The following is a 22,141-nucleotide window of genomic DNA, read 5'->3' as shown; positions in this document are numbered from 1 at the left end:
AAAGTACAAAAGTAAATAGATTTTTAGGGTATCTCTACTCTTTTGTAAACATCAGTGAATCACCTGGTTAATGTACAACAAAGCATTACAGTATATTTGATGTGATCTGTTTTGTATGTAAAATCTTAATCTGCAAAGTTAACCAGTTATAAATGTAGTGCGGTAAAAAGTGCAAGAGTGTGCTCTGATATGTATAAAGTAGCATGAAATAGAAATAACGCAGTAAAGTACAAGTACGGAAAATTGTACTTGAGTACAGTAGTGAAGTAATAAATGTACTTTCCACCACCGCTTTGATGCAGCAGTTCTGAGTACAAGTGTCAATAAAACTCTGATTAATTGAGATCAAATGTAAACAGAATTAAAGCTGCAAGCAGCATTGGTCGGGACCTCGCACTCTGGCCCGTCGGGATCAGATCATTTTGCTTTTTAAAAATGAGGGATATTTCTTACAAGTGTGGTGTGCTTTTATTTTGAAAGTTTGATTGACATGTGTACTGTCAGAGACAATAAGTAACTGCAGCTGGACACAGAAAAATACTCATATTTGAATGGAGAGTGTGAGCGAACCCACATCTTTAGATACAGACTTCATTTGAACTTTAAATGAGTCACGAGACTTTGATCTACAAATCTTGAATTTACATGTTTTTTCTATCTTTCACGGTTTTTGAGATATTAGAGTGTGAGTTTTAAAGTCTTTTCTTGCTCCTCCTGTGATTTTATAATGAGTGTGTATTGCGGAATGTTTCACAGCACTGAGGGAGTGACATCACCAGGAGCAGTTGGAGAGGAGGATTTTAGAGTACGCTTTTTGTGAAATATCCTCATAAATCCCATGACTTTGGCCAAAGCTTACATTAAAAATCATATTTTAGTAGAAAATTTTGTTGCGATTCCATTGATACAGGTTTGAAAGTGGTCAGACTTATAGTTTAGACGTCAGAAGCCTCTGTTTGACACAAAGTTCATGCCCATAGATTGCCTCCCCATTGGTTTACATTGTAAGGGTGATGTGGCACTGCAACTTTCAGGGCTTATAAAATCTAAACCGTTCGAGTTATTACAAAGTTTTTAACAACTTTTTTTCAGCATAGTGTCATAAGTCATCTATTAATGTGTGAAGCCGATACCATTAACGCCCTTGGAGGAGACGGCGTTTGTTTGGGGGCCTAAATTGGGGCAAAGTCTTATTTTGAAAGGCTAATTGCGGACTTCCTGTTTGATTTAGGTCAGGGGTGTCAGTGTATGATTTGTAGGTCTTGATGAGATGAATAATTGAGTTTTGATTTGAGCTCTCTGACATTCCTACGGGCCGTGGCAGCCATTTTAGTTATATAGGTGGCGCTAGAGAGCACATTTTGGCACTTTAGGGGTTAATTTTTACATTTTATCAAATTTTTCACCAGACCTGACGTGTGTGCCAAATTTGGTGAGTTTTTGAGCATGTTTAGGCGGTCAAATTTAGGGTTTAAGTGACGTAATAATAAAGAAAGAAACAAACGAAAAACAATAGGCCCCTTTTGGGCTCAGGCCCTAAAAATCCAGCAGAGAAACTTGAAGAAACCTGAGATTGACACATGCAAACAGTACAAAAACGTCTGTGTTTGTAAAATACATGAAAAACACTCTTAACTGCGTGCATACTGGAATAAACTCACAAAGCAAAAAGTTCAACTCATTCTTTATTCATATACAAACAATGTTTTTTTCTGAAAATACAGTTTGACTGAGTGCTTGTGGACAAATGTACTTCAGTGGCTTTAATATTAATATGTATGTAGAGTCAAAAATCAAAAAAAACATCCTTGTTGACTTTTGAAGTATCTGATTCAGCCTTGATTGCAGCTTTACAAGTCCTCTCAGTCTGTCTGTGAAGCTCGCAGCTGGACACGGACACACTAAGAGGCTGATGGGAGAGAAAAACACAGAAAAGAGAAGATGGTCACTCCGGGGGGTGGAGGGGGGGTACAGTATGTGTACAGACACACATATATACAGGTCTGGGCTCGTATTAATCAAACACCTCAGGATTGTTCCTAGAAGTTGCATTGAATGTGGACTAAAAATACTACCTCTATACCTCATTTGGGAGAGAGTGATGTCATTTATTTACTTAACACGTCGTCTTTTCTCACTTTTTTTTTTTTCTTACAATCTGGCCCCTGTTTCCCCAATAATGATCAATTTTTTAGAAGTTAAAGTGTTTTCTAAGAGCATTTCTACAAGTGCTTTTAAAATTTCATGAGTTTTACACTAATGGTGCGTTCAGACAGAAAGCAAAGCAAATTTTTTGCCTCACCTCATTTGCTCATAATCGACCGCTGGATTTATTTGCTCCAAACAGCCAAAATACAAACTGACCATTAGCTGTAAACAGCAACAAATTAACACACACACACTTCTGTTGGGGCCCTCGTCTCCTCTCTCCTCCGTCCTCCTGCCCGTGACCCGGAAATCGATCTCAGCGCGCCATGTTTAAGGATGTCTCAATTCCTAAAATGCATCTCGAGGAGAGAGGAGCTATGAGCAAGGATGCACAGGTGTTTCCTTTGTGACGTATAGAAGAGGCGTGACACACAGCTGGAATATACAAACCATTTGTAATGCTTCACACAATAAAATATATAAAGGATATATGTGAGTGTGTGTACATTCTTGTCATATTATGCCATGTTGTAATTAGAATTAAAAGTAAATATATAAGTTGTCATGAACACTGTTCTGCTCATCTGTCAGAGATCATAAAATACAGCAGCAGGCTGTAACAAAACAATGGACAGATGATGCAACTCTGCAGCACGTTTATGTTTAATTGACATGACGGCTCTGAAACGAGGACGTCTCATTTTGTTAAATGTCTGGTTCCTCGACTCCTCCGTTCACATCTCAGGTGGGAGGGACTAAGACGCGAGGAGAGGAGGCGAGGAAAGGAATCGAGGATGTACAAACTGAGAAATGAGAAGACGGGTTGGAGTGATTCTGTGTGTTTGTGTCTCTGTACGTTTATGAAGTAGATTATGCAAATTTTTTGCTCAAGTTGAAACATTTTCAGTTTGCATGGATGCATCATTTCACACTGCCCCTAATCACACCTTTCCATTGACTTTCTATGTAACCACATCACCTCTAAAATTCACTTCACGTTCTGTCTGAACACACAATAAGAGTCTGCAGCCATGCTAGCAGCTCTGTGAGGCTGAGCTAAATGCTAACATGCTGATGTTGAGCAGGGATAATGTTTATGTTGTCCATGTTAGCATGTTAGCATGGGGACTACAGCTGAGGCTGATGGGAATGTCATGAGTTTTCCTGATATTGTTTAAGACAATTTGAAAATTTCACCTGTTGATGGCGCAACAAATGACATGAATGTCTGAACCAAATTTTATGTCGATCCATCCAATAATTATAGAGAGATTTCATTCAAAACCACAAATGTCAACCTCAATGGTACTAGAGGAGAAGTAAGAGGACACACCATCTGGGAACCAACCATGGCAAACCAACCAACACTAGTGTGACCAATAAAAATACATCAATCACAAAGTGGGAAATGTTGAAAATGACACAAACAAATTGTTATTCTTGGATTTATTCAATATGAAAACAGCTTAATGTTCAGTCGACAGGCTACAGCTTTCAACTTGCTGCCTTTTTATGATTCATGTTACTGTTTTAATCATTTCTAAAAGTGTTTTAAGTTATATTTTTGGAAACATCTCTTAAGATTAAGAAGGTTTGTAAGATACTTTTGAGAAATGGGGCCCTGAACTAAAAACTAAATTAAAGCTACTTTGTGTAAAATTTCTTATCTTCCTTATCTGTAAGTAAACAGGAATATAAATCTCACCTCATCTGGCTCAGTCAATCTCCTTCTTGAGGTATTTCTTCATGACTGAAGCCACGTCTCCTCCCTCACTGCCTTCTGCCTCCAGTCTTTCCCCTTGCGGCCTGTCAAACCTGCGTCTTGACCCTCCTGAACCCTGAGAACTTCCTCCTGAGCTGGAGGACTCCGTTTCAGAGCCTTTCCTGCTCCGGGTGGAAGGAGGCAGCTCTCCGAAGTGGACGCTCAGCGCCCTCCTGCCTCCTCTGACGGAGCTGGCCAGGCTGCTGGTGGACTGAGCTCTCCGGATGGCCGGCAGGATGTCGGAGGCTGCGTCGTCACGGTTATCACTGGTCAGCCGGCGGTTTTGGAAGACCATGGGTTCTGAACCCAGAGAGGCTTCACCTCCGTCTTCTGTGACTAAACTCCCCAGCATGCACCGCCTTGGCGCCTGAGGGGAGCGCTGCAACGGTTCCAACGAGTCCTCCTCCGGGATGGACAGGGAGGTACGAGAGACGTGGGAGGACGCCAAGGAGGAGAGGCGCGGCAGGGAGGGCATCGACGAGAGGGAGTCGCTGGAGTTGAAGCGGGAGAGTTTGGCTCCGGCTGCGGAGGCGGCTGCAGACGCCTGAGCGTCGCTGACGGAGCGAGCACTGGAGGCGCGAGGCAGCCGCGGGGAGGGCGGTTTGAGGATGCTGGGGCCGGGTCGGGGCTCCTGGAGGTTGTCTGGACTGAGGGAGAGCGCGGAGGCTCTGCGTCTGAGAGTGGAAGCTCCGGTCGTTTGATAAATCGGCAGGGAGATGGTGCTGCCGGCTCCGTCTGCTGTATCGGCGCCAGCTCTGCGCTTGCGAAGTCCGTCCAGCAGCTCGGAGAGGGCCGAGGAGGACGGGGCTCGACTGGGACCTCTGGAAGCGGCTCCTCCAGCCTCAAAGCCTTCTTCATCAGGGTCCACGCAAGAACTGTAGAGACATAAAAGAGACACTTCAGACTGTAAAACATCATAGACGGGCTATTCTGACTCATACAGGGTTTATATCGTTTCTGATGTGTTTGTCTGAGGATGTGCAACTAAAACCCTCCTTTTTAACCTGGTTTTTAATTATAATGTTTTATTGGACATTATTTATTTAATTAGATTATTTATTATTCTGTATTCATGTCTTAAAATGTTTAATCTATTTTTTGTCATTGTCTTTCATCTATTTCATCTAGTTTAACTATTGGTTTTATTATTACATTTTCCACATTTTTTACTTCCTGTGTGCATTAATCTCAAATAGTTTTCCTGTTTACAGCTTGTCAGTCATCTGTAAAGCACTTTGGATTGCACTAACCTGTATAAAAATACATTTTGATTGATATATTGTATGTGTAACTATGGACACGCTGTAGCAATACTGCTGATTATAGTAAGAACTAGTACTGTACCTTATTTACTTCATTTATTTTTTACTCCCTTTTATATTTAACTGCACATTTATGTATAAGCATAATATTTTAATTAACTTCCTTTTTATTGACATAATTAAATTGTTATAGTACTTTTTTTCAGTCCATATAGATTCAGCTAATGATCCAAATAAACAAAAAGCAGACCTAACAAACATCTATGTTGGATTTACCGGAAGCTGTAGGTGCTCATGGTGTCAGCGACAGACTGCCGCCCCCCGCTGATGGTGCTACCGCTGTACACGGAGCCGCCGCCGCGGGATCCTCCTCTAGGAACTCCCAGCCAGTGACGAATCCCCTCGCCGACATCCTCCGTCCCGATAGAGCCGACGCTGGACACCGAGTCACTGCCGGAGGAAATCACAGTTTATCCGCCTCCTCACAGCAAACAACACACATCTCTCCTCCGTTCCTTATCGTGCAGAGATGCAAACACATTACAGACCATAATATCTGACTACAGCTCAGACTGAGTTGATGATGTAACTGCAAGAAAATCATCATCATCTCTTTTGAATTGTCAAAACTTTTAATAGTTTTCCTTCCCTTTGCATAATTGTCAATCAATCAACGCAGGATCAAAGATAAAGTTTAACATGAGAAAGTTTTAGAGGCACTAAAGTAGATTTTTAGATCAATTAATGTGATTTTCTTACTTCCCAGGTACTCAATGATTTCTATTCTAGTCAGTCAGATTATTTTATCAGCTCACAGACACTTGAAATTGGTGGAAATATTTGTTAAAAACTGATCCTTTTTGGTGCATTCAAGTGCTTCTGGAATAGTAGGAAAAAATGCAAATTATCAAGCCCAAAACATACTGTATACTGGTATACTCTGGATGTAAAGATGACTTGTAATTCTCATATTTATAATGGAGGGAAACGTTGGCTTTTTCCAACTGTTAGTAGCCATGCATGCAGCTGTTTTAACTGCAGTCACCTTATAGGATGATTCAGGTTTATTGCAACTTGGGTTTTATTTGTGCAGTTTTTGGCCATCATTTCTATTAATAGCTGAGACTGGGTTTTAAACAATCATCAGGTCAGCTAAACGTATTTGCATGATTGAAGAATTAATTCATATTTGCAAGAAACTATGACCCAAACTGTCTGTTGTAAACATCCATCACAGTTTACAGTCTGACTTCCTGCTTCGACTTTGACCTGCAGTATTTATCGTTGCTGTGTCACGTTCATTTGTTCTGGATGGCAGAGATGAGAAATTGTTCTCATGTTTAAGACGAGCAGTCACACCGTCTGACGACTCCTGACTGTTGTGTTGTTGCACAGTTGTGCCGTGTAAAGGTTAAAAAAACACAGTGCATTGTGTCACAATCACATGGGAGGAAGGTCGTATGGAACATGAGCCTGTATAGCTATCAGGGTCGGTTCTTTGCTTGATCAGAACTAGTTGTACAACATGTTGTTTGACCGCGTTGGAAGTCAGAAGTGTTTCCCTGAATGGCCGCACTTTTCACTTTTCCTGGAAGGTATTTATATAATGTTGCACTCAGTTGTTCATGTGAAAAGTGACAGTTTGTTAGTAATTAACAGTTGTACGTAGCTCCTCTACAGAGAGCTGCTGCTGTAAATAATCATGATTTAAATACATCAGTACGTCACAGGAAGTGTGTTTCCATCCACCTGTTTCTATGGCGATTAAAAACCTGCATGGAAACGCAAAAAAATATCGCAAAAAAGTTTTAGCGCCTGACTGAAGTGGAAAAGTCGGCATATTGATAAAAGCAAAATGCAACAAAATGAGATGTTAAAGTGAATAAATGATGTCATACATGAATCATGTGACTCAAGCTTCCACTGAAGAGACAAAAACATCAGATCTGTTAGAAGTTTATTTTTATTTTCTCTTTTATTCTAAAAATTCTGTTAAAATTAACGCCAGATTTGGATGGAAACCAGCCTGATATCATGATGTCTTTATCAAATTAAGATTTATAACGAATGCTGTGATATGGAACGTTCAGTTTTGCCTCCACATAAAGTGGTTTTAGATAATCTGGATCTGACTTCGTTTACAATAGAAACAGCAGCCAATATTCTGCAAATAAAACCCAAGCTGTGATAAACAAGAATGCTCCTTTAATAAACCACATTCTCTTTCATATTGAACGTTATTATTACGATGAGATGAATAATGACGACACTTCAAGTCCTGATGCGACGTTCAGGTCAAACCTTCATATCTGCACAACATGAGATGACATTCGTTCCATAAATACTGAACAAAATCTACTAAGAATCAAACCAAAATATTTAATTTGTAAGTGAATAAAAATTGATCACAATATTCTGCACTTTTCTTTCACTGATCAGTTTTCCTGTTTCAGTTATTTTCCAACAACAACTCTTTCTTTCTCTGACTGGTAATCCTAATAGAAGGTGGTGCATCTTCTTAATTTCTCTATTAGTAATTATAAACAACCATATGGACACGTTGGGGGGAAATAATTGAAGTTTTACCACTTGTTGCACTTCTAGACCTTTGACCCGTCCCTCTAAAAGTAACTGACCAATAGAGACGCAGCTCTGTAAACACCTTTTGTGTCGCAAATGAGAAATTCAGCAGCAAAACTGAAAAAAGTGACGACTAAAGAGAAACCAGTCGATCAAATGTAGCAACCTTGCACTCTTATATCACCTCTGTGTTTCAAATTATTCACTTTATTTATTATTTTTGTTTGATTCTTGGGATATTTTGTTCAATTATTATGAAACAAATTATCCCACAGTACAGCCAGATACTGTAAAAACACACACACACACACACGTTCGTCAGTGTCTTACAGGTCTTTCTTTCGAGTCAGGGACTCCACAGCAGTTTGAACGCTGGATTTGAAGGGCAGAGTGGTGAAAGGTTGAGTTTACACACATATATATATATATATAAAACGTGTTTATTTGGACAGAGAGAGAGGGGGGAAGAGCTCCCTCGGTTACCTTTCAGTGTCGCTCTCGTCGCTCGACTCCACTTCCTCCAGCGCCGCCTGCAGATCCACGATACGGCGGATGGACGTCTCCAGATCGGCCTGTAACGCCTGTCTGACGGCGGAGAGCTCCTCCACCTGCATCTCCTGCAAAACAAACAAACAAACAAACAAACAAAGACGCTGAGATTAAAGGACGTTTGTTGACACGAGGGGGAGAGTAAACGGGGCCCGGCTGTGTTGTTTTTCATCACCCGGGGCTCATTCCACCACTGCAATTACCTTCAGTCCGGCTCATATTACCTCATCAGTCAAACACTGAATGACCACTGGCATGTCCTCTCTCACATGCAGAGCTACCGCCTGCCCTCTGCTGCCGGTGTTAGCACCGCTGCGCCTGGTTATTTGGAGGGAAATTATCACATACGCACGCTGACATTGAGAGAATAAAGTGATTTATTAATTAATTTTGTCTGTTTATTTTATTGTTGTTGTTGTTCTGTCTCTCCGGCATCCTGTCACACATGCCTGCACACAAAAGCTTCGAGGCTTTCAAAGTTATTGGCTTTGTTGGCTTTGAGGAGACGGGTGTGGGTGCAGCGGTTGTCATAGAGACACATAAGCATGTATGAATGTGTGTGTGTGCGTGCGTGCCGGTAACCTTGAAGAGACAATGAGGATTAATCACAGTCAGAGAGAGAGAAAGCAGGATGAGAGAGAGATGACGTTAAGGATGGTGGCGGGGAGGGAGGTGCAGGAGGAGAAATGTGTGTATGTGTCTCTGCATAGTTGGTCGGTAGGTTGTTAAAGGGCATCCGTGTGTGTGTGTGTGTGTGTGTGTGTGTGTGTGTGGGTTTTTGCTTTGTGCTAATAACTGAATAATTATTGAAGCTCCTTCTCTTTTCCTCGGCTCCAGAGGTCACAAAGAAATCTGCAGCGAGCAAGAACAGCGACATGACTGAGTGTAGAGCCGCAGCGATCGGTCGATTTTAATAGATTAGAAAATTAATCAGCAAATGTTTTGATAATCGAATAATTGTTTTGGGCTGCGACGAACAATTTATCTGCAAACTGTCAGAAAATAGGGAGTAATGAGGGTACATATGCTGTTATACTATTATGATGTCGGATATTAAACCTGCTCTTGTCATGATCCTGTATCTCCCTAACCTCTCTCTCCCTCCCTGTGTGTGTGTGTGTGTGTGCGTGTGTGTGTGGAGACAGGTGTGCAGGAGTCAGAGCAGAGCCACACCAGCTGCACCTCCTCTCAGTAATCAAGCCCTCTTCAAATCCTCATCCCTGCCACTTCCTCTCTGTCAGATCGTAGCCTCTCGCCTCAGTCAGTGTTACTACACTTCGAACCACTTCACCTGCATTTATCCAGTTCTCTTGTTGTTGTTGTTGTTGTTGTTGTTGCCTGTTTTTTTCTTTGCTTAACCCTGTTTTCTGTCTCCTGCAGTTCCATCAGACCTGCTTCCAGCCCCAGTCCTAGCTCCTAGTTACTGGCCCAAGTTTCCCCAAGACTGAGTTCCCTTTCGCCAGTCTTTACAATAAACAGCACTGAACGCTTCGTTTGAAAAGTTACCTCTCGGACTGACGTCAGATTGTTCACACGTCTGTCTCGTAGTCTTTGTTGCTGAGGTTGTTCACGTTGTTAACTCGCATATATCAGATCAGATTCAGGCTCCAACATGTACGGATGGATTTGAGAAGTTGACATTTGGAGTAAAGAAGGAGAAAAAGAGGTGAAATCCTGCTACTATAGTTTGTTTACGTAGTCTCCGGAGCTGGAGGAAGCTTCCTGAAGCTGACCAATCAGAACAGAGTGGGCTCATCAGGAGGCGGGGCCTTAAAGATACAGGAGCTAAAACAGCCTGTTTCAGACAGAGGCTGAACTGAGGGGCTGCATAAAGGACCAGCAGAAGATAAATAAGGAGATTTTAACTGGAAATCATGCAAAGATATTCTAGTAGAGCCCCAGAATATAAATATAGAGCTGGAAATATGCAGAATGTGTCCTTTAAAGCTCAAGGTGATGTCTTCAAATGTCTTGTTTTGTCTGACTAACAGTCTAAAACCCCAAAATATTCAGTTTATTATCATGTAAGACACATAAAAGCTTCAAATTCTCACATTTAAGAAGTTGCAACCACTGACTATTTGGCATTTGTTTTGCTTAAAAAATGACTACTGACTGTTTATGAGTCTTCCAAACAAAACAATCAATATATTAAAACTTATCCAGAACTCAACCAGGACAATAAGATCAGATCATATATAACTGCAGTCCTCCAGAACCTTCACTGGCTACCTGCTGTTTTTCAGAGTACAATTCAAAATCCTCCTTTTGCTTCACAGAGCACTCGCTGGTCTGGCTCCACAGTACATCTCAGACATGCTGTCAGTTTATAACCCCAGCAGATCTCTCCGGTCACACAGCGGAAATCTCCTCCATGTGTCTATAGAGCACTTTGAAAGCCTGGTGAGACGGCATTCACTATTTATACACCTAAAGAATAAGAACTTAAACCTGCTCCAACACTGATGTTCTTATAAAACCAAACTACAGACCTTCCTTTTTACACCGTATATGTACAGTATGTTTGTTTGTATATGTTTTTTTTATGTTTATGTATGAATGGATGTTTGTTTATTTGCACATTTTTGCTGTTTTATTTATTTATCTTTTTAATATAAAGCACTTTGAACTGCTTTTATATCAAGCAGCAACCTCCGGGGCTTTAAAATGAAGCCGATGCAGAAGAACCAAAAACTGCAGTTCCTTGAATGGCCACTTGAGGCTCCAAAAGCGAGTCAATCCCCATAGACCCCCATGTTAAAATGTCCAACTTTACAGCAGAAATAAACATGTTTACAGCCTGGTACAAAAAACGATTTTGGTCTCTGTAGCTAATTTCCTCTTTCATGACAACTGTACGGGGGGTGAATTTTTTATAACTCATCTGTTTAAATGTTATTAAGCCGTAAAGTTATGCATAATGAAGGACATGGCTGCTTTGAGTGACAGGGCCGCCAGCCGCTAGGTGGCTTGTTTCAGTCATTCGGCCCGCCTCTTTGCCCATTTTTGATTGGCTGGGAGTTAGACAGCGTCACGCACTGCTAAGATGGCGACGTCCAGAGCGGCTCGCTTTGAGCTTCAAAACCGCTCTTCAGAAACCAACGGGTGACGTCACGGTAACTACGTCCATATTTTTATACAGTCTATGGTGCACACAGATATAATTTGAATATGCATAAAAAGGAAGGTTCGAGTCCAAAGCTGTGTTTCAAATACACTGTGTACACTATGTACTTACTGGCGTAGTGCGTGAATTTCTACAGGGTAGTGTTGTCTCAAATCAAACACAGCCGTTGTGCACTTACCGGAAATGACGATCACAAATTAGCATTAGCTAGCGTTAGCATTTGCGTTATCGTTCGCGCTACCAAATCATTACAGACTGCTAAATTAACCCAAAAAACATACTGATGGCTTATATCCGACAACAGTATAGTGGTGCTTAGTGCTAAAAACACACGTTTGTATAATGTGGCGATGTTCACCGTAGTTACAACGTACTCGGCCGCCATTTCCAGTTTGAAAAGTGGTCCCTCCCCTTCCGCTACGTAGCCAAGATGGCGACCATTGAGGGCGAGAAGTGTCCATAGTTCCACACTCAACTTTTTGACCGTTTTGAGTGCACCATCCGGGTTCTCACAGTGCACTGCATTTTTCCATACTTCTCAGTGTGAACGCACTTATGCACTCAAAATGTTAAGTGTAAGTACAGAAGTGAAGCAATTTGAGACGCAGCACTGGTCTTTATCAGCCTACAATATGAAAAATTAGTCTGATTGGTTCACTAGTTTCTAAACAAGGGACCGTTTAAGTCATGTTGCATTTAATTTCAGCAGTTTTGGTTTGAGTGTCCGACTGTGTCATCCACCTATCTGTGTTGTTTAGGGAGGCCTCCTGTGACCTTGGTAACCATGGAGATGCTGATATACCCTCTATCAGAGAGGTTTCTGCCTTCCCCCAAAACATCACAGACAGCTGAAGTCTCAAGGAGAAGATATCTTAATCTCTGATGAAGAATTACCCTCAAAGCCAAGCCTGAGCCAATGTAACCCAATCTGTAACCTCCAGAGATGGAAAATTCCATAACAATTTTGATTTGAATACTTTTGCTGTGTCCTGTTTTGAATAGTTGTTGTAATATCTGTTTCCACTGTGATTTAGCTTATTTTACAGTTTACTGGTATATTAGATTCCTGCAAGACACTGATAAAAACAAGATTAAAATAAGCAAAAAACCTTATTAAAACATGTAGTTATTACATGTTTACAAGTGTTTATGTGATCATCCTCTGTGAGTGAGCAGGAACTCTCTCTGCTGCTGTTCCAGCTATCAAGATCTTATACTCCGCAGTAATGAAAGTGATGTTTTCAAATGTTCCAGATAATACGCCAGCTGTTGTTTTTTTGCTCATGACAACAGTAGAGAAATGACTTTTGTTTTTGGAAAGTGTGTTGTGCTTTCAATCATAGCCTGGAGGAAGTGTGTTTTTTTTCCTTGCCAGCCTCTCTAAAACGTCTCACAGCTTGGATATGATTAAGGCTTGTTGGTGGTGGAGATGTTTATATTTAGCAGCCTCAGTGGTGTCCAGGTAGAGCTGTGTGGTGATCAAATGTTAAATGAAAGTTGCAGCGAGGTGTTCTGTCCCTGCAGTTATTTCGTTTCTTGGCGAGGAGGTTTTCATCTGCTGTTTATGGTCTGTTTTACTTTTAACTGCAGCAGCAGAAGAAGAAGCAGCAGCGTAGCTCTAATGGATGTCAGTGTCTGTTCCCCAGAGACACATTCCCATCAGCCTCAGCTTTACTTTAAGTTTAGCGCTAATTAGCAAATGTTAGCATGTTAACTAAGATGGTAAACATCATACCTGCCAAACATCAGCATGTTAGCTCAAAGTCCTGCTGTTCTAAATACAGCCTGTACTCATGTTCATGTATAATTTATCGCATCAGACCCCCTGATATTATATTTTGCAATTGTTTATATTGCAGTACTTCTGCAATCTTCCAATATTTATGTGTATATTTTTTGTTTTGTTGCTTCCAGAATCATTGGTCTCAACCTCTCAGATCCTGGAGCCTGGAGACCCCCTCAGTCAGTTCTAAACTCTGCTCTCGTCTGGTCGGAGATATCAGACACTTAGATGGAGAGAAAAAATAAAACATGTTTTAGTAGAAGTTTTGTCTCTTCTGCCATAGCGGTTCATAATTCCTTCCCTTGTTAATCTCAAGAATGTATGCACTATGTAGGAATCTTTTTGTCTGCATGTATATGTGTAGCGTTAAAATGTTTCTATGGTTTGGATGAATAAATTTCCCTTTAGGGACAATAAATCTCTATATCTAACAGAAAAAAGGGGGAAACTGTCACATACATAATAATTATATATATTAATTAATTCATCAAAATAAATATGTCAGCTGTAATTAAGTAAATGCAATCAAGTCTGCACTTATTATGTCAGTTCAATATCTGCCAAAGTCTGCTGCGTAATTAAAGTCACAACTCTGATGTTTGTAAGTTTTTCTCTCCATCTTCAAAATCTTGTTGACTTCAAACTCAGCAGAGTATTTTTTATCCAGTTTATAGTTTAGTTATAGTGCTAATTATCTTCCTGCCTTCTTCTTTCCTGTGATAAAGAATCTTATGAATACTTTCCATGAAAACTGCCTCCAGCATTTGGAGTTTGATGTTTCTGAATATCTTGTTTTATAGATTGCTTTACATCTATATAGATTTCCCCAGTAATTCTCTTTTAACTGTGCTAGCTCTGAGTTTTTTGTGATTTTCTGACATTGTTATAAATCTTAGAGAGAGTGAGTTTATAGTTTTAAATCATAAATAATATAAAAGGGATGTTGCTCTGGAGAACTTTCTCTTTGTTGCACCTTTTGAAGACAGTTTCTAGCTTGTAAAAAAGAGAAAGCAGCAGTGTTTTGATGGTGTTACCAGCTCCATGCGTCTGCGGCTGCTGTCCTGCTCGCTCTGAGTCAGATCCTCCATCTCCAGCCTCATGTCCTGCAGGCGCTGCAGGTAGTAGCGGGCGTTCTCTCTCTCCCGAGCTTCAGCCTGGGCGCTCTGCTCCAGCTCCTCGCCCAGGCGAACCACGCTGTCCCTCAAACGCAACACCAGCACCTACACACACACACACACACACACACACACACGTCACGTTTTATTACTCATCATATCAACCCCTCACTTTGGAAAAAATGTATTGTTTGGATTCACTGAATATGACAGCTCTCAGTTTTATGTAATTATTTATTATTTTATATTCACAAATCAATATTCTTAAACTTTTCAGAGCTGATTGTCCAAATCAAACAATACATTTCTTCTATATCTGAATGTATGAACTCCTTTCAGCTTTACAAGATTTTAACCATTCCTTTTTCTTTTATTACAGCCTTTAGTCTCCCTGATGTGCTTCTAGACACAAGCTGCTACTGTATAATTATCTCAATCAAGCTCTTATAAAAAAAAAATGAAGTTAATTATAATTATGTGTTGAAATCGGGAAGTATTTTTTTACCTCAAACCTCTTGACTTGCCCTCTCTGAAACTCCAACTTATTTTCCAGGTCACATACACGTGCCTCCTGTTTACTGACGATGCTGCGCCCCACAGTGGACGACTCCAGGAACTGCACCCTCGACACACTCTGCTGGAGCTGCATCACGAGGAGTAGGTGGACAGAGAGAAGTGAGCCAAAAAAAAAAAAAAAAAAAGCATTTGGAGAGCTGATTTATGGACTGATACATCAGTGAATGTGACAAGAATCCACCTGAAGCTCTATTAAGATCTGCAGGTTTAATGATCCAGAGCTCCACTACAGCACATAAACCACTTAGTGCTGCATTTATTTTCTATTACCTCTTCCTGAAGAGATTGCCTCTGTTTCTTCAGCTCCTCTAGTTCAGCTTGTAGCTCTCTGATCTGTGAGATGTCGTTGGAGGACTGAACGAGAGTGAGAAGGATTTGCTTTAGAGATGTGAAGAGATTAACGAGAGACACACCGTGTCAAGTACAAAAAGCCATACCTGTGCGATGAGCGCTTTGTGCTTCTTCATAAGCTCATTGAGGTCTTCCTGGTCCTCCTCAAGCCTCTTCAGCAAATCCACCTTTTCATGCTGCAGCAAGGCTAACTGCTCATCCACCTGGACACACAAGGACAGAGGAGAGAGACTGAACTATATGCATAAAGTGTCATTTCCACTCATAAAATCCTATGTTTGCCTTCCATCAGTTTTGCAGTTTCAGTCCGATTCGCTCGATAAAATCTTTCTAAACAGAGTCCTCTGACTGACTCGCTGCCAAAATCTAGACAAGAGAAGATAGATGGTGATAAAAGTGTTATGTAGGACACTTTGTTTAATACTGTTTAATACTGATTCATGGAATAGAAGAAGATCTACAGACACGACTCATAAAAACTACTCACCCTCCTCTTCCACGGTGTTTGTGGAAATAAAAATCACTAAACTTCTATTTTGATTTACAATAGTTAATGTGCAGTTTTATTATTCTCATAAATAACATCTAACAATTGAACATCAGTCAAAGCTTAAGGCAGCAAAGGACAATGTTCCACTTTAAGTGACTACTATATTTATAGTATTTATATACTATATTTTAGTCTTAACCTGTTGTGTTTAGAGATGTAAATACAGCATTAACTCAGACTTAGCAACTCTTTTAATTGAGAACGGTGTCAATAATACAGACATTTTGGCAATATTTCTAATTCTTTAATAGATTTTTAAGAGGCACAAACAGAAATTTCATCATACTGGGTTATTTGCCAAATTAAAGGTGCCCTGTGGAGTTTTCTCATAAATAAATAAAAGTTATGCTTAAATTGTGTGTTTCTCCCTAAAATGCGTCTGTGAGGTCTAAAAAAACATGTTTATTATGCATTTCCTTCCTCCCTAAAACATTTGCAAAGCGATTTCTCTACATATTTTAAATCCTGCATTGTTTAGATCTGTGTTTACTAGAGTGCAGTCTTCTTTGTTGGTGTTTTTACTGTTTCTCAGCCCACATTACAGCCACCTGTTGATCAGTGGGATTGTGTGAAACCGCTTTTTCAGGAATGTGTTAGATGTCCTCGTGCATGAGACAAGGGGTCAGAAACTTCACACCTTTATTATAAATATATATATAAATAAACAGCATTTGCTTTTTTTGTCTTGAAGAATCTACAGGTGTGTCTACTTAGGAGGTGTTACAGCCGTGTTTTTCCGTCGTCCATCTCATGTGTCTGAATGGAGTAGATACTTTATTCTATTTCCTCTAAATAGAGATTGGGTGTTGATCTCTGAGCGCTGCCAAAGCTCGAGAGACCTAAACTCAATACTGTGCCTGACACATCCTGTATAGATACAGACAGTGGACTGAAGCTAGACGTTGTGTAATGTCTCACATACATATAGGTGACAGATGAAAGAAAAGTGCTTTAGTGAGGCAGCTTCAAAACTCCCAAGTCACTGAACTGTACTTGGAAGCACTGCATTTGTTATATTTGTCCTTTAATCATCACCTGTCTGTATACACTCACCATACTCTTATGCTTGCAGATATTCTCCAGTTCAATCTGAGTGTTCTCCAGCTCCTGGGAGAGCGTCGTCTGGATGCTCTCAGCCTCGAGGCGCCTCGCTTCGCTCTCCTCAAGCTAATTAAAGACATGAATGTTTCACGAAATGAACAGAAGGGGACAGTGCAGATGTTTATGGCAGTCGGGTGAGTGCGCAGGTGGGCGCGTACCTGGCAGTGCAGGCGCTCTATCTGCTCCTTGCTGCCGTTGGGAAGGTTCTGGCCCGGGTTGTCGATGGTGGAGAGCAGCAGCTGGGCGTCAGCCAGCAGAGCATGAGTCCTCTTCAGGTCTCTCCTCAGCTTCTTCTCCACATCGAAGTCTCTGTGCCCCACCTGCAAAACGAGAAAGGTTACATCGACCCTTCAAGATATGATCAGAACAACACAAAAACACAGGATAGAGTTATTTGGAGAGAAAAAACACACATTCTTCACTCTAAATCCTTTGAAAGACTTGAGCTGTTTGCCAGCTTGGCCACAGACCAGGTCCTGGCCACTTGTCACGAGTCTATTTACAACCCTGTAGTGTCAGAGACAGAGCACTTAATTAGCCATGCCTCTTTGCTGCATATGCTTGTTTTGTGGAGCTTGTAATGTAGGAATGACATATTCATCATCCCGAGAACATTAACCAACAATAATGAGACTCTGCGATGTGCCAAAGTTGGCCAGACGCTCATTCAGTCAGTCTCTGTAGGAATAAACTTCACATACACACACACCCGAAAAACAAAAACACGAAGAGGAAAAGCCAAAACTGTCACTTATATCTTTTTTATTTATTTTGTTTTGTATTTTCGGTGCACCTGTGAAGCAGATTGTAACTCTGGTTTTGTGTACAAATCAGAATCTGACTTTTTGACATCTGTTTTACTACATAAAAATGATTATGCACTGGAAATAAGTGCATAATAACTAATTAAAAAAATAAAATAAAATTGAGACAAAAAACAAAGCCAGACTGATTTACTAGTTAAGCAGTTAGCAGGAGGGCTGTGACAGCTAGCGTTAGCTAAAGCTAATTTACCGCCTTTTCTCCAACTGTTTCCTGTAAATTAATAAAAATAGATTGTGATGCTCCAACATCTTAGGAATTGAGTTTGTTATACCACATAAATAAAGCAGTAGGTAAATCAATTTATAATGAAGAAAAACGTAACACCAGATAAACTAGTCCTGCTAAAAGCTAGCTAGCCTAGCTTAGATTGTCCAAAAAAATGACCTTTTTATGTTTTTTTGGGAGGTTAATATAGCCGTTGCACCTTAAAAAAAAGTCTTTCCTAACTAGATAACTGTGGTGACTTCTGCCTGTATTGGAAGACAGAACAGTATAATGTGATAAATGTTTCTAGAACAAAAGACTTTGAGTAGTTTAATGTGTGTGTGTGTTGTGTACCTGGTCACACAGAGTTGCAATGAGTCCTTCCAAGTCGTGCTTTTCATGAATCACCATCTGTTTCTCTTCGTACTCCTGCTCCAACTGCATCTCCAATTGTCTCAGCTACACACATACAAAAAAAAATGAAGATGAACAGCCAGTCTGAAGGAGCTTTTATTGTCCCTGACAAGAAATTTTCCCTGCAGCAGGATGCATAATGGTAAGCATAAAAGCATCATCATCTGTGAAGGAGCATAAAAAAATAAACAGCACAAAATAACCGAGGCCTCCCAACTATCATCTGGCAAATAAATCAAGCAGAGTTTAGTGGTTTAAACTTTCTGCCAGAGGGAAGAAACTTATATGCTTCATAGAGGAAATACTTTCCTTACAACCTGCTGGTCATATATTAAGTCTGCTGGCTGCCTCAGCTTGACATCAGTAAACTCTAAAAGTGAAGGGAGGCCAAAACCTTGTTGCTGACATCACAAGCTCAGCCAGGCACAAGTCTGACTGAAATCACATTTAATCATCCCTCTTTTCAGTCAAAACTAATGTCTACATGTTTTTAAATGTATTAATAGTTTTGTATAATTAGAATGAGGAAAAAAGGGAAATATCAGAAATGCTCCTTTTTGTCTCACTCGGCTGCAGGGGGGTGTGTCGGTGTCTGTGTTTGATTGACAGCAGCTGGCAGGCTACTGGTGTTACACTGTACAGAACGGTGACAAAGTAAACAAACTGCTGTAGCTACAAGTCATGGACAGACAGTGTGTTGCTAACAGGGGTTTTGAAGAGCAACGAACAAACCAGCATCTAACAGGTCCGAAGTGACATTCGCAGGTATGTTTACATGCTGTTTAATGTGCTGCAGCTGAGCAGCTAATTAGCTATCTAGCTGCTAACTGGCATTAGCGGTGCACTTTTCCGTGGTGAATGTTTGTTTGGTGGCTTGTTCAACAAGCTAAACTGCAGGACAAGATGTGTGTTCATGTTTAGCAGGAAAGCTAATGTGGGTTGTTGTTCAGAGTCTGTGGCTCTTGTGTTGTGTAGCAGGATGCAATCAGGCTCAGTGTGACCGTCAGCTCTGCCGATGATAGACGACACGTTATCACTTTATGAAAAGATTTGATTTGCTGCATGGAAATACAGTCTCCAGCTACGTAAACAGTTGATGGAACAATATTTCATTGAAATAATGTAAAAATATCATATCATGAAATCAAAGAAAACAAAATATACATTTCTCCTTTTTGGTTTTTCTCAAAGGAGATTTACAGAGAAGATATGTTGCTGTAGGAGACAAAAAAGGCAATTTTATCCAATTTTATGTCAACCACACTAATTAGGCAGCAATAAATATTAAATATTTCATCCATTTTCTTCCTTCCCAAATGAATTATATCTAGTTTAAATATCTAGTTTAAAATGCTACAGAGGTATTTATATCATCGTCCTATCGGGGCTTTCTGAGATCAGTCTGCTCTCCTTGGGATGACCATGAACGTCTAGCAAAATCCCCAAATCCAAAATCTCTGAAAACATTCTTAAATTTTTAAGTAGGCATTATTTCTAGAAATCGCCCTCATGTACGAAAACAGAATAGCTATTTTCTGGCCTGAAATAATAACAGTTGTATAACAAAAAGCATAATAATTGGAAGTCTGGCTCAAAATTTCCACCACCATTGTACTCAGCTAAATCCAGACGTTTAATTGGTACTTTACCTCTGACTGGCCTTCAGTCATTAATGGTAAAATGGTTGCATTGTGTTGACGTACCCGTCTCTGAGAGGACTTGTGCACATCCTCTAACTCCTCGTCTTTATCCTCCAACTCTTTCTGATGGATCTGCTTCATCCTCTCCATCTCCATCTCAAAACGCATGTGGATCTATTAGAGAAGACAAAGGATAAATAAGTTGAGGAAAGCTGCAAGTAAATATATGTGAACATTTGAATGTGTCTGTTTGCATTGTAAGCACCTGTTGCTGCTGTTGTATTTTGGCAGTGAGCTTGGTGACTTCCTCCGCTCTCTCGCTGGCCTGGCTCTCAAGGAGGCGAAGCTGTTTCTTGAGGTCAGGTAGTGAATCTGCGGCGAGGTCAACCGGTAGGCTGAGGTCACGGATCTGAGCACACAACTCCTCTTTCTGCTTCTGCAGACGGTCCACCTCTGACTGGCTCTCCTACAAACACCCACAAACATAATAAAAAAATAATGTGTTCATCCTTCAACTTAGAAATGTTTGCTTTGTTTTTTTGGTCCTCTGGTTACTGCAGCACCTTCGGAGGCAGTACAGGTTAAATAGTCTAATCTTGCTCAAGGATATTTTGGCAGGTTTGGCCACAGGGGAGATGAAACTAAAGCACGCCAACACGTAGGAACAGAGACACAAAAACAAAGAAAATAATGAACAGCAGTCCACACAGAGTGGTGAAAAAAAAGAGAAAAGAGAGGGAAAAGTCTGTCTTATTTTGAAAAACAAATGCAATCTTACAAAAAGCATGACATTTGTTTTACTTAAAAGAAAAATCCTTTAAGTGTGTGATGTTAGTAGCAGCTAATGAAGCCTGGAGCTGCTAGCCTCCAGCAGAGACGAGGAGTTACAGAGGTCTAGTAACCTCACTTCTCTCTAACTCCACACCCACAGATTTCTTTACTTTTCAAAATTGAAGTGTTCAGACCAAACCGAGCGCTGACTCAAGTGACATCAATTTAGGCAATTTATCAGATTTCACAGCAGCTCCCTCTGGAGACTTAAAAGGCTTTATACTACTTTTTATACAACACCTGGAAACACATGCTGAGGTGGAAAATTGGTGGCATTCTCCACCTAGCTCTTCAGCTCTACAAAGCCTTTTAGCCTCCTTTAGTTCCTTCTTTTGGTTTTACACAAGCAGCAACCTCCGGGGCTGAGAAATGAAGCCAATGCGGAAGTGCCAAAAACCTGCATTCTATCTAATGGCCATCAGGGGGCGACTCCACTGGCTGCAAAAAGAAGTCTGATTGTAAGGAAGTCTATGAGAAAATGACCCTACTTCTCTACTGATTTATTCCCTCTGTAAACTGTTTCCTAATGAGTTTATGGTCTCAATCGCTAGTTTCAAGTCTTCTTCGATACAGCATGATACAGCATTTTGTAAATTATGGTCCCATTTAGAGTAAAATAGATGATAAAGCAGGGTATGCTTTAGGGCGTGGCTACGTTGTGATTGACAAGTCGCCACCACGACAACAACGTTGGTTACGTAACGTAACCATTATGTATAGGTGTAGCTGCTGCTATTTCAGTGTGTTTTCAGTTCAGTAAAGTTAATTGTAACATTGTGGTCACCTAAAAAAGTCTTGTTCAGCATTTAGTTGTAATAAAAGACCCATCAATGAGTCGGATGATCAGTTTTTCTAGAGGATACATTTTGTTTTAACAGTTTTAGGCCTGTTTTTCACTAGCGAAAATTAGCATTAGCATTATCACTGTTAACCATGGCTTGTAAATGCATCGTGCTAACCAAGCTAGCAGCTAGCACTATGGTCAGCTCCACCCTCTCATCCAAATATGGTCACTTCTGGCTCCAAAAATCAAACATGGCGACGGCCAAATCCAAGATGGCGATGATCAAATTGCTACACTCGAGGCTTCAAAACAGCAGTTCGCAAACCAATGGGTAACGTCACGGTGACAAGTCCATATGTTTTTATGGTCTATGGTTTTACAGCACATTTATGGTTTTGTTTCTCCCCTCCGCTTTGTTTCCAGCAGCAGTAGGCAGCTCTATTCAGCACCAAAAGGCAGACAAACAAAGCTAGCAAGAGCTAGTTGAACAGCTAGCAGCTAAAGAGCCTGATAAAAGAGCTAAAGTGATTGTGCATGAA

General features: G+C 40.6%; 1 protein-coding gene across 4 annotated transcripts in view; it reads right to left on the bottom strand.

Annotated features, from left to right (window-relative positions):
- Positions 1 to 1,672: 1,672 nt before the first annotated feature.
- The window catches only part of LOC137171199 (unconventional myosin-XVIIIb-like), a 61,189-nt gene continuing 40,720 nt past the window's right edge, over positions 1,673 to 22,141 (bottom strand). For 3 of the 4 annotated variants that reach the window (XM_067575016.1, XM_067575018.1, XM_067575019.1), the window contains 14 exons: positions 20,253 to 20,453; positions 20,051 to 20,161; positions 18,288 to 18,392; positions 17,063 to 17,224; positions 16,857 to 16,970; positions 15,340 to 15,456; positions 15,173 to 15,256; positions 14,832 to 14,969; positions 14,246 to 14,431; positions 8,236 to 8,369; positions 8,083 to 8,124; positions 5,449 to 5,622; positions 3,854 to 4,785; positions 1,673 to 1,909 (listed from right to left, as the gene is read on the bottom strand). In XM_067575016.1, the coding sequence (XP_067431117.1) occupies positions 3,864 to 4,785; positions 5,449 to 5,622; positions 8,083 to 8,124; positions 8,236 to 8,369; positions 14,246 to 14,431; positions 14,832 to 14,969; positions 15,173 to 15,256; positions 15,340 to 15,456; positions 16,857 to 16,970; positions 17,063 to 17,224; positions 18,288 to 18,392; positions 20,051 to 20,161; positions 20,253 to 20,453 (2,490 nt within the window). In that variant the 3' untranslated portion in view covers positions 1,673 to 1,909; positions 3,854 to 3,863. The remainder of the gene's footprint in view (positions 1,910 to 3,853; positions 4,786 to 5,448; positions 5,623 to 8,082; positions 8,125 to 8,235; positions 8,370 to 14,245; positions 14,432 to 14,831; positions 14,970 to 15,172; positions 15,257 to 15,339; positions 15,457 to 16,856; positions 16,971 to 17,062; positions 17,225 to 18,287; positions 18,393 to 20,050; positions 20,162 to 20,252; positions 20,454 to 22,141) is intronic. The other variant, XM_067575017.1, reaches the window with a different exon arrangement.

Source organism: Thunnus thynnus, chromosome 19, assembly GCF_963924715.1.
Source record: "Thunnus thynnus chromosome 19, fThuThy2.1, whole genome shotgun sequence".
NCBI classification, from domain to species: Eukaryota; Metazoa; Chordata; class Actinopteri; order Scombriformes; family Scombridae; genus Thunnus; species Thunnus thynnus.
The sequence above is the reverse complement of the archived record's forward strand: the minus strand, read 5'-3'. Positions and strand labels throughout refer to the sequence as shown.